The sequence below is a fragment of the Arvicola amphibius genome, chromosome 9 (genome assembly GCF_903992535.2).
Source record: "Arvicola amphibius chromosome 9, mArvAmp1.2, whole genome shotgun sequence".
NCBI classification, from domain to species: Eukaryota; Metazoa; Chordata; class Mammalia; order Rodentia; family Cricetidae; genus Arvicola; species Arvicola amphibius.
Genome location: NC_052055.2, coordinates 57,273,272 through 57,285,229, shown reverse-complemented (window position 1 = coordinate 57,285,229; position 11,958 = coordinate 57,273,272). Strand labels below are relative to the sequence as shown.

General features: G+C 49.8%; 1 protein-coding gene across 1 annotated transcript; it reads left to right on the top strand.

Moving 5' to 3' along the window:
• The first annotated feature begins 8,046 nt into the window (after positions 1-8,046).
• On the top strand, positions 8,047-11,633 carry Fkbp11 (FKBP prolyl isomerase 11). Its single transcript, XM_038343108.2, has 6 exons — positions 8,047-8,270; positions 8,498-8,563; positions 8,953-9,040; positions 9,314-9,347; positions 9,658-9,728; positions 11,397-11,633. Exons 1-6 carry the CDS (start codon positions 8,142-8,144, stop codon positions 11,612-11,614), a joined length of 606 nt encoding a protein of 201 aa, XP_038199036.1. The 5' UTR covers positions 8,047-8,141; the 3' UTR covers positions 11,615-11,633.
• Positions 11,634-11,958: the final 325 nt, after the last annotated feature.

Genomic DNA, 11,958 nt, shown 5'->3' with positions numbered 1-11,958 from the left:
CCCTGAAGATTAGGTGACTGTAGTCTGATTATGGCCACCCCGTGCATAGATTGGCTTCTTATCACCCATCTAGACCTGGATTTGGGGAGTGAGTAAGCACAGGGCAAGCATCTGGGCAGTTAAACATGGTCTGATTGTCAGTGCAGCGGCACTGCACAGCCGTGCCTGGGGGGTGTGGTTTCCTATCCCCAGCGCTGAGCTCATCCAGAAACCCCACAGATGTCCTGAGGGAAGCACCTTTCCCATGACGCTTACACTCCCTTCCTTCCACTTCTCTCTCCCTCCGCTGCTGTCACTGGCCCACACACAGAGCAGGGACCGTGAGCAGGGGTGCCCCTCCCTCTTGCTCCTTGCTTCAGTGCTGACTTTGAGTCCCACATACTATGAAGTTCTAAATGTATACTCAGTTTCTTCTCCATTTCTTTACTTGCTAGTTTTCCTTCCAGCCTTTCTCTTGTTGCTGAGTCATCACCCTCAAGAATCAGTGCTTTTTGCCCATGTCTCTGGCTTCCAAACCACCGAGCCACACAACCCTTCACCAACCCTGTGTCTTTAAGCGTAACTTCCTTTCCTTCCTCCAGGCTCCCTCAGCTCATAAGTTAGGAACATCTTTCTCAAGTGCTTGTTTATTTATTAATAAATAGATCACTTTCTGAACTGCATTTTCTTTTCCTTTTTTATTTTATTTTGGTTTTTGAGACAGGGTTTCTCTGTAATCTTGGCTTTCCTGGAAACTTGCTCTGTAGGTCAGACTGGCCTAAAACTCACAGAGAGCCACCTGTCTCTGCCTCCTGAGTGCTGAGATTAAAATCGTAGTCACCACAGTGTGGCTTGCTGACTTCACATTTGTATCCCCCCTCCTGCCTTTGTCCCCCAAGGGCTGGATTCCCGGCGTGTGCCTGTGAGCCTAGCCTCAGCGGTAATTTTTCATAGGACAGTAATAATAGAAGCTGGGTGTGGGGGTGCTTGCCTGCAATCCCAGCATGCAGAAAGCAGAGGGAGGAGGATCTCTGAAAGTTTGAGGCCAGCCTGGTCTATGTTTTTCTTATTCCCGCCTCTCCTCCCTCAAAAAAGTAAATGCTAAAAAGCAGTTCAGTTGAACGACAGACTGGTGATACCAGGAAAACTTGGAGAAGCGGGTTCTTTCCTGTCCCTTAATCACTCAGACTCGAGGGAAGGTAGAGGAGCCCTCTTGCTCTTGCCCAACCTATCAGCTCTAAGGGGATACAGGGTTAGGGGAGGGAACCTCAGGGCAGATAGTCTTCGTGGCTTGTATGTTCATAATTTGGCAAAGGACCCAGACCCAAGTGATACTACGTCAGAATAATCTGGGTAAGGCAGCTTCCAAAATGAACTTGGAGGAGTGGGCTTAAAACAGCCTGGGCGGGGTGAAAGGCAGAGCTGCCCCCGATGTGTTTCTTATCCTTGTGTAGTGCCTGAAGTTTGTGGGGGCTTCTGCATCTATCCTCCAGTTCAAGCACACACGTTCAGTTAGATTAGAAAGTGAGCAGAAATGTATTCCTTTCTCTGTATTTAGGTGTTTGTTTAAGATGGGTTAAACCACTGTATTCAGGGGGAGCTGGACACCTACTTCAGGATGCTCTGGAATCTTTTGAAATCTAGGGAATGGCCAAGGAGGATGCCCCTCCTTTCCTGCTGGTCAGTACAGGGCAGGCTGTCATAGCACTAAGTGCAGTCTTTGGCTCACTCTCAAACCCAGCAGCTGGAGAGGTCCCTGGGAAATGGCAGAAGCCGAATACTTCTTCCTCCGCAGTTTTTCTAATTGGGTTTCCTGGCCCTAATTGCTGGAAGGGGTGAGAATGACCCTGAGTTTGTGAGCGGTGCAGAGAGGGGTAGGGCCAAGGAAGTGGAAACCTTGAGCGTGGTGACGGCAGTGAGGGTCTGGACGGTCGCCTGGGAAATCTGGCAGGTGAGTGTTAGTGTGTGTCACCCTGGCCACAGGTGTGGCGCAGCGTCTGGGCTTCTAAGCTGGTTGTGGAAGTGGTGCCCTGTGTGTGGGCTGAGCGGTTCTTTACACAGGCTTCCTCCTACTCGCCCCTCGCAGACCCCCTTCCTGAGAACTAGCTGGCAGGACAGGCGGAAGGTTTTTAACTGCTTTTACCTGTGCCCCTCCCCCTACTCCTCCATTCTGTTTATTTTGGACAGAGCTGGGTGTAGTTTACTGATTGGTCACTTGCTTAGCAGCCCTGGATTTAATCCCTGGTACTGCAGACAATTGACAAATATCTTGGCAAGGACTGTCCTAGGTCAGGGTCAAATAAGAGGATAGAAGGCTGAGTTTGTGGCCAGAAATTTACTCTGGTTTCCAAATGCAACATAAACGACCCTACTGCTACACAGGTTACAGGTAAGGGGGAATATGTGTTCTGACTTGGCCGCGCCTTGCATGGATGGGGTGATGGATAGTGCTCCACAGGGTTTGGGTGCTGACCGTCATTCTTGGATGATGCTGTGTATAAACCATACCTAAAAGGCCAGTAGAGCATGCGCTTTGGATGTTCAAGGCTCTGGGTTCCATCCACAGTACCAGAAAAAACAACACAGTAAAGATGTGATTCAGCCCCCAGTGTCAGAGGGACTGTGGGAAGCAGTGCCCTGCTTACACCTGGCTGCGGTGTGGGTGAGCTGAATGCCCAGCAGCAGAGGGAATTGTGGGAAGCAGTGCCCTGCTTACACCTGGATGCCGTGTGGGTGAGCTGACTGTGGACACTTCCAAGGCTCAGGCATTTCCCGGTGTGGTTTTCCACTAGGCAGCTTTCCTGCCTTTCTCAGAATCACAATTCGAGTTCCTTCTCAGTCCAACGGAAGTGAATCTTCCCTGACCCTTCCTGGGCTGTTTCATTAAGTTGTCCTCAGTGGAATATTTTTTTTGGAGGGGGTGCAGGTGGCAGGGTCTCATTCTTGGGCCTGCTGGCCTGGAACTTGATCCATAGAGTGTTTGTCTCTGCCAGTCTCTTAGCCAGACAAGCCCCTCAGTGGGCTACTGCCTTCGCTTCTGCTCCCCACCTCCCTCCAATCCTGTGCCTTACAGAGCCTCGGCACCTAGACAGCCTGTGTGCCACTGCCCAGTGCTGTGCTGGACAGCTGTGCTGGACACTCAGCCTTCCCGCTGTCTTCCACACTCAGGGTTCTCCTGCTCCCTCCACTCGCCTCTCTACTTGGCTTTAGCTCCTCTGGCCCGTGTATTCCCCCCAGACATCCGGCCCTTTGCCTTTAACCCTCTTTTCTCACATTCCCACATTAAGGGGCTAGGGACGTAGTTCAGGTGGTACAGTGCTTGCTTGTTATAACCTACCTTACCCTAGGTTAAACACTTGGTATAATCTTAGTACTTACAGGTGACAGCAAGAGGAGCTGGAGTTCAAGGTCAGCCTTGGCTGTGTAACAGTTTGAGACCAACCTCGGCTCCAAAAAACAACCTAAGACTCTTAAAAAGCAAAACAAGTACTACTTTAAGATTCGGCTCAAGTCTCACTACAGAGTTCATGACCTTTCCAGGGTCTTTTTAGTCTACTAGAGCTCCATTGGCTTTGGTAGCACTCATGAAATAGCCTCTACAGGCTCTTAAATCAGCAGCTCTCAACCTGTGGGATGTGGTAACTGCATATCAGATATTAAAGTTAGGAAGTAGCAATGAAATAATTTTATGGTCAGAGTCACCACAACATGAGGAGCTGTATTAAAGGTTGCAGCACTAGGAAGCTCGAGAACCCCTGTCTTACAATGATTCAGATCTTGTTCACGTGCGTGTTTTATTTTTATAACCAAGCAGTTTTTATTGTCAGTGGTCCAGATAGTACGTGAGCATGCACAGATATTGGGCATACATTTGGTAGGACAGCATATTGTACCTGTCCCCTTTACTCTTCCCACTCCCATCAAAAAGCCTACCCATCCTCAGCCATTTTGGGGTACATCCTTTGGGTTCCTTTTATTATTTTTAAGAGACAGAGTCTCGGCTGGGCGGTGGTGGCGCACGCCTTTAATCCCAGCACTCGGGAGGCAGAGGCAGGCGGATCTCTGAGTTCGAGGCCAGCCTGGTCTACAAGAGCTAGTTCCAGAACAGGCTCTAGAAACTACAGGGAAACCCTGTCTCAAAAAACCAAAAAAAAAAAAAAAAAAAAGACAGACAGAGTTTCAGCCAGGTGGCTTTTCAATTCCAGCACTCAAGAGGCAGAGGCAGGCAGATCCATGTGGTTTCTAGACCAGCTTGAGCTCCAGGCCAGCCAGGATAACATAGCCTGACTCAAAGCAGATACCGCAGCACTGCTGGCACTGCCTCTTGGCAGGGTGCAGGTCCACAGTGAATGGCTCAGAACTCTGACGGTCGCCAGGCTCACACTCCCGCTCAAAATGGGAGCAGGGCGGCAAAGGGTGATGGAAGGAGGGTCTTGTGTATCCCAGCTGGCCTGTAAACTCAGGTAGCTGAGGATGACTTGGACTTCTAAACCTGCCTCCTCCTCCCAAGTGCTGGCATTACAGCTGTATGCCTGCCACCAAGCCCAGTGGCTGCAAGGCTGTTGAACCCAGGGTTTTGTGTGTACCAACCAAACACTACTGAGCTGCAGCCCCAGCCCAGCCCAGCCCTTGCTCTTTCTCTGAACATGTGCACATATTTGGGGAGGAGTTAAAATACGAGTTCACTTCACATGTGCTGTTTTACTTGGTAAATTGAAGCTTATATATTTGTCTTAGGGATTTTCAAAGTATAGTTAGATATTTCAATGGTTTTTCATCTAATAGTTCAACAATTTATTAAAAATAAAACATTTGGCTAGATGTGGTTTGAATGCTTGTAACGCCAGCATTTGGGAGGTAGAGGGACTGGAGTTCAAGGCTGAGCTAGTGAGATGCCAGACCACTTGAGTTCTGCATGGGACCTGATGCAGTGGAACAGCGATCCCTCCCCAAGTTATCTCCCGACACCACACATACCGTGGCACCCACCTCCCTGTAAACACATGGCACAAGTACTTCTCCATACGTGTCACGGCACATGCCTGCCTGTGAACACATGCTGTAAATAAATGGATTTTTAAAAGGGGGTTTAAGGCAACTTTGCTTTGACGCCAGATTGCAAGAAACCGTTTGAAAAGTCAAAAGCTTGTCCAGTATCGTGCAGCTGGTACCTAGGGGGCTCTAGGCATGTCCTACTTTGTCCTTGTCGTCTGTGTGCTAACTCCTTGACGAAAACAGAAGAGAGAAGCCATGCACAGTAACTACATAGGAGAAGACTTCGGAAGCTTAACTAGGAGAATTCGGACTTGGAAAGAGCTAAACATCCTGGAGGTAAAGGGGGGCACTGAGCAGAGAACACACACAGTAGACTCATCTGAAACCAGACCATAGTCCAGAAGCAGGGAAATCTGATAACTTTTAATATGCATTTATGTGTCAGGCATGAACACTGAAGATATAAAAATGAGTTACGAAGCTGTCTCTTGTCTCACTCTTCAGAGCCAAGGGTGGTTGGACACACCTGTTATCTCAACACTTAGGAGTCTGAGGCAGGAGGAACCCAAGTTCAAAACTTGCTCTGTAGACCAAGTTGGCCCCCAACTCAAGAATTTGCCTGCCTCTGCCTCCTGCGTGCTGGGATTAAAGATGTGCGCCGCCACCACCCAACAGGACTGGACTTAGAGGCTTTCAGTTTAATGGGAAAGGAGGGCTGGGTGGCAAGCTTTAGCTGCATGTCCAGGTTTTAGTCACTGGGCAGTATGTAAGCTTTTGGTGATGTGGCAGGTGACATGAGTGTATGTAGCACAGAATGAACTAAAGGGGAGCTTGGACTAGCATGGGGGGGTCTCCACTTAGCAAAGGCCTAGACTTCCATCTTTGTGTATCACGGTCCAGCATGATTGCTACAGGATAACTCATCCTGTGCACTTTCTGGGCACAGAAAGAAGGGAGACTGATTGTGAGAGGAGTAGAGCATGAACTGATGTGGGTCCTAGCTCAGTCAGTGCCTTTTGAGGAGTCAAACAGTGCTTTAAACACATCCGTTTAGGACTTGTTACCCGCTGCTGTTTCCAAGAGAGAGTTTGACGTGTAGTTTTGTATTTGCCCAAATATATATTCATATAGTAAGATACACAATCTTTTTTTATTAGTGCTGGGGGTGAATTTCCAGGCAAGCATTTTACTGCTGAGCTATATCCCTAGCCACATGCACAAATCTTAGACATACGTTTGGTAGGTTTTAAAAAGTGAATCCATCCATGTAATCCCATATCCTCAATATATACAGCATTCCCTCAGCCCCAGGAATTCCTGCTGGCTGCCGTTTTGACTAATTTTTAAGAAAAGGTTTATAAGGCTGGGATTATAGGTGTGCGTCACTGTACACCATACCCCACTGTACAGTGAGGGTTCTGTGTGTTTGACACAGTCTGACTAGGTAAGTCCTAGGTAGCCTGAAACTCAAGAAATTCGTCTGCTTCTGGTTCCTGATTGTTGGGATTAAAGGTGTGCACCACCATACCTGGCTGGCAATGAGTTATTTTTTTAAAGATTTATTTGTACTTATGTGTATGAATGTATGTATATCTGTATGCCTCATGTGTGTGGGTTCCTGTGGAGGCCAGATGAGGTGGAGACCTTGGAGCTGCAGTTACAGGCATTTTTGAGCCATTTGGTATGGGTTCAGGGAGTTGAACAGGGAGTTGAACTGTGGTCCTTTGGACGAACAGCAAGTGCTCTGAACCACTAGTGTGTTCATCCATCTAGACCATGACATTGAAGGTTTTTATTTATTTATTTATTTTAAATAATTCCTAGGTTAGGGACATCAACATCAATCCAGTGCCTGGACTGGACCCCCCCCCCCCCCAGTACCACAAAACAGAGAGAAAATGAGCACTTAATTAGCGTGGTCCTAGAAATGGAGGCACTGGAGAGGCTGCGGAAAGAGAACCCAAAGGAGACCAATTAGAAATTTAGATGGAAGAAGTCACAGAGTACTAATAGGGGAGAACCGTTGGAAAGGCCAGGGCAGGAAGGGCAGGTTGTTCAAGGAGAACCGTCAGAAAGGGCAGGTTGTTCGAGGAGAGCCTCCAGAAAGGGCAGGTTGTTCGAGGAGAACTGTCAGGAAGGGCAGGTAGTTCCAAATATGAGGAAGTGTGTGTTGGGTGTGTGTAGGCTGAGGGGCTTACCACACAGGTGCGGTTGTGTCTAATATCAGTGCTAAAGAGAACCATGAGGGCTGGAGAAATGGCTCAGTGGTTAAGAGCACTGACTGCTCTTCCAGAGGATCCGGGTTCAATTCCCAGCACCCACATGGCAACTCACAACTGTCTGAAAATCCAGTTTCAGGGGATCTGACACATTCACACCAATGCACATAAAATAAAGATAAATCGTAATTTTTTTTTTTTTAAAAAAAAGAACCATGAACCAAGACACGGCCTGAGTATGGTATGGAACGACCCCATGACAGCTTTTGAGTGACCGGGATCTAGGTACCACAGCTTAAGTTTTCAGGAAGGGTTTGAATCATGAACAGGGAAACTGGTAAGGCCGCCTAAAATTACTAGAACCCCTTCTAAAAACTGAAGCCCTTGCCCAAACACAAATGGCAGCACGCTGCTGTTGTGGAAAGGGTGTAAAGGGAAAACAGGAAGGAAAAGGTCAGTGACTTCAGGACAGAGGCTTTCTGAACGTAACCGAGGGCAGAACAACCAAGAGAGGTGAAGAGTTGGCTGTCTTGGACACCTGCCTCTGCCAGCTTAGTGGGAGGGAACATATCTTAGAAGAACAGAGAACAAATGCAGTCTTGTGCTTGAATCCTGTCGGTCACCAGTTGGCATGATGACCTCCTTGGGCAGGTTCCTTAGCTGTAAAATGGGAATAATTGTGCCTCCCGTAATAAACTGGCAAATAGGTGCTATCACATGACCCTCGCCATGGGACGGAAAGGCCAACAGACGGGTCAGAATTCGCAACCTCGGATCACAGTGTAGGGAATGCTGGCTTCTTCCCTCCAGGAGGTGGGGACAAGCGGGGGAGGAGGAGCTCGATCCTTGCGGCCCGCCCATACCAGTCTGGCCTGGAGCTGAGGTGTCCTGGTCGCCTGCACGCGCACAGCCTGTCCTGGTGCCCCGGTGCCCCAACCAGGTCTGGTCATGTCCCTGCGTCCCTTGCTCTGGCCGCTCCGGCTGCTGCTGCTGCTGCTGCTCAATGGGGCGGTGTGCCGAGCTGAGGCTGGGCCAGAAACTGAAAGTCCTGTCCGGACCCTCCAAGTGGAGACCCTGGTGAGGAGACTGCCGCCCCACCTCCCCAAACCCTCCCTCTCGCCCCCCTCCCCGCCACCCTTCAAGGCTAAGGGATCGTGGGGGAGCACGGGGTCGGGGGGAGCTCTAAATGAACCTGTGAACGATGAGGATAAGTGATGGAACTGAGTTGGGGAGAAGATGCTGGGTCTCGATATGGTAACAGGATTTTAGGAGGAGCAGCTTTGACCCTTGTAGTCTGATCATAGGTACAGCCCCCTGAATCGTGTACAGAATCCGCTGCCTTTGGAGACACGCTCCACATCCACTACACGGTGAGGGGCCTGGGGGGCCGGGGCGTGGTCTGGGAGGGGGCGGCGCCCGAATGAAACACGTCAGCTTTGGCTTGGACACGTGGCAAGCTGTGCGGGAGAATTTAGGGTCCGCTAGCACGTGGGGGCGGGAGTGGAGGGTGCCCTCGCCTCCTTTCTCCTTCCTGTTTTCCCGCCAGTTACTCTCCAGCACTGAGAACTGAAGGGTGGAGAGATCTCCAAGAAGTGTCAGCCCTTGGGGCTTCCTCTTCCTTTTTGCTCCATGGGGGTGGGGTGGGAGCGGGGACAGGATGCAAAGCAGTTACGAGGGTTGCCGCCATCCTATCAGGCGGTCCCACTGTGTGTGGCCTTCTGGGAGGAAAGACGGGTCAGTTCTTGCTCTTTGTCTTTAGGGCAGCTTGGTAGACGGACGCATTATTGATACCTCTCTGTCTAGAGATCCTCTGGTGATAGAACTTGGCCAAAAACAGGTGATTCCAGGTATGTCACCTGCGCCTTTGTCTGCTTCCTAACCTAAGCCCTTGCTTAGTGTCTTGAACGTCTGAGTTAAGCTGGAAAGGATCCTAGAATGAGTAAGACCCTAAAGATCTTCAGCTACCTTGGGTTAAAATTCTCTTCTTGACCCACACGTCACTGGGGGCTAACAGTTTAAGAAGTGGAGTAAAGCTCACTTGAGGAAGGTCGATGGGTTGTCTTTGATTTTCTTCTTGAGTGATGTGTAGCCTCTAGTTCAGTTGCGTCTTCTTCCTCAAGGTCTGGAGCAGAGCCTTCTGGACATGTGTGTGGGGTGAGTATCTGGACAGGGGCGGGCCTGACTATCCCTTTGCCTGGGTGGAAGCTTTCTCTGCCATCCCACGTCTCCAGGAGGAGGACATTATAGAATAAAGGGGCCCTAGCTTCACACTGGACCCTGAGGGCACCTGTCGGGTTTTGGGGGGAATGTTGTGTAGGGTGATTGGTACCTTTACTGGTCAGCCTGTTAGGGGGAAAAATTCACATTTTGATGCCACTAACTGAGGTGGGAGGAGCTTCTGGTGGTGCTGGGCCAAGGTTGCCAGCTCACCTCTCTCCTGCCTGCGGCTCGTTCCTTCCCTCAGAGAGAAGCGAAGAGCAGTCATCCCTTCTCACTTGGCCTATGGAAAGCGAGGGTACCCGCCAACCATCCCAGGTAATTGAGTAGGTCTTTTCTCCCGGCAGTCAAAACAGGGCCCCGAGAGCCACATGCACTGCTTTGGCTAGAAGTTGAGAAAGTCCAGATCAAATCTGAGGAAAGAAGTAGCTGGCACCCTCTCCTCTGACCACCCATTCTCTCCTATAGAGACTAGAGACAACCTGTTAGGGCCACCTGGCTTGACCATAGGCAGCTGGTGACCTTTGGCACCTTCTTGAGCCACGAGGGTCTTGCTGCCTACAATACAATACACTAAAACTCAAAACAAACCAAAGGGTGACCTTCAGGGCCCTCACGTAGAGTCATGTAGAATGGGTAAGGAGGTGGCCCTGGCGGCTGGTTCCTAGAACTCGCCTTCAGGTACTACTACTGATACCTGTTCTGAAGGGTGGGCGGCGAGCACACAGTTTCCAATAGGTCCCTCTTGCTTTGCATTAGCACACGTACTCCACTAGGTAAACTGTGATCTGCTCCACAGAATTCTAGGGACATGATATGCTAGTGCAGGCTTTTAGGAAGCCCTGAGAAGAGGGTGGGGAGGACCACGCAAAATCTCTCTTAATAAGCAGGTGTGGTTGTGCACTCGGGAGGCAGAGGCAGGTGGATCTCCATGGGTTTGAGCTCAGCCTGGTCTACACAGTGAATTCCAGGACAACTGAGGCTACAGAGTGAAATCCAGTCTCAAAAATAAAACACATAAAAAAATAAAAACCTCTTAGCAAAACTCTCCCTCCCCATTCCTATGCTGCTTGTTTGCTTCATCTGAAACTGTCTGACTCCTGTCCCCCCTCAAGCGCGTCCCTCCTGTTTTCCAGCCCTTCTTTGAAACTTCTCTAAGAACGTATGGTATGTGCTCATCAGCTGCTGGGGTTTTTAAGGATATCTGCTTTTATTCCAGTTAATTATAGCTCTACAAAATCCTATCCGTGTGGCTATTTGGAAATGGGATCCATTTGGTACAGAGGAGTCTCAACACATGTAAATGCTCACTTGTGGGGCCAGACAGATGCTCAGCCGTTAAGGGCACTGGCTGCACTTGAGAACCCAGGTTCAGTTCCCAGCACCCATGTGGTGGCTCACTACCTTCTGTAGTAGTTCCCGGGGAAAGTGACCCCCCTTTCCTTACGCTACATGGTGCACAGACATACATCAGGCAAACTACTCATATCCATAAAACAAAAATAAATCTTTAAATAAAAAAATAATGCTCACTTGTAAATGTGAAAGAACCTGCAAGTTTCCCGTGCACAAATTTCCTGTGCTGTCATTGAGTCTGAGCCGTGTGTTTAGTTGTAGGTCAACACGTGTGTCCTAAGCCTGCTCCTAACCTCTCCTGCCTACCCTGCTTTAATACCAATTCAGAGCTCTGGATACATCACAGCAATTTTCCACACCCTCCCTGCCTCTCCAGCCGACGCAGTGCTGCAGCTTCTAACCCCTCCCCCCACCCTCTGCCTCTCCAGCGCATGCAGTGGTGCAGCTTCTAACACACACACACACACACCTGCCTCTCCAGCGGATGCAGTGCTGCAGCTTCTAACCCCTCACCCACCCTCTGCCTCTCCAGCGCATGCAGTGGTGCAGCCTCCAACCCCCCCCCCCCACCCCCTTCTCCAGCGGAAGCAGTGGTGCAGCTCCTAATACCCCCCTCCTCTGCCTCTCCAGCGGATGCAGTGGTCCAGTTTGATGTGGAGCTGATTGCATTGTTTCCAGCCAACTACTGGCAAAAGCTGCTGAAGCGCTTTTTGCCTCTGGTAGGCATAGCTATGGTGCCCGCACTCCTGGGTCTGATCGGGTATCACCTATACAGAAAGGCCAGCAGACCCAAAGTCTCCAAAAAGAAGCTGAAAGAAGAGAAACGAAACAAGAGTAAAAAGAAATAAATAGTGATCTTTAACAAAACTTTGTATTCTTCGTTTGATTCTACTGTTGCGGGAGCTCCTTCAGCCAATAGTCGCGTCTCTCAGCGGCTATTCGCTGAAGGAGCAGAAGGAACTCCCGCAACAATTCTACCCCCTTTTTCTTTAGTTTTTTACTTTTTACTGTGTGGGGGGGGGCTTGAATGTGGAGGTCAGACAGCACTGTGAAGTTGGTGTGTGTTGGGGGGCTTGAATGTGGAGGTCAGACAGCACTGTGAAGTTGGTGTGTGTTGGGGGGGTTTGAATGTGGAGGTCAGACAGCACTGTGAAGTTGGTTCCCTCCTAACTGTAGCTGGGTCCCAGAGACT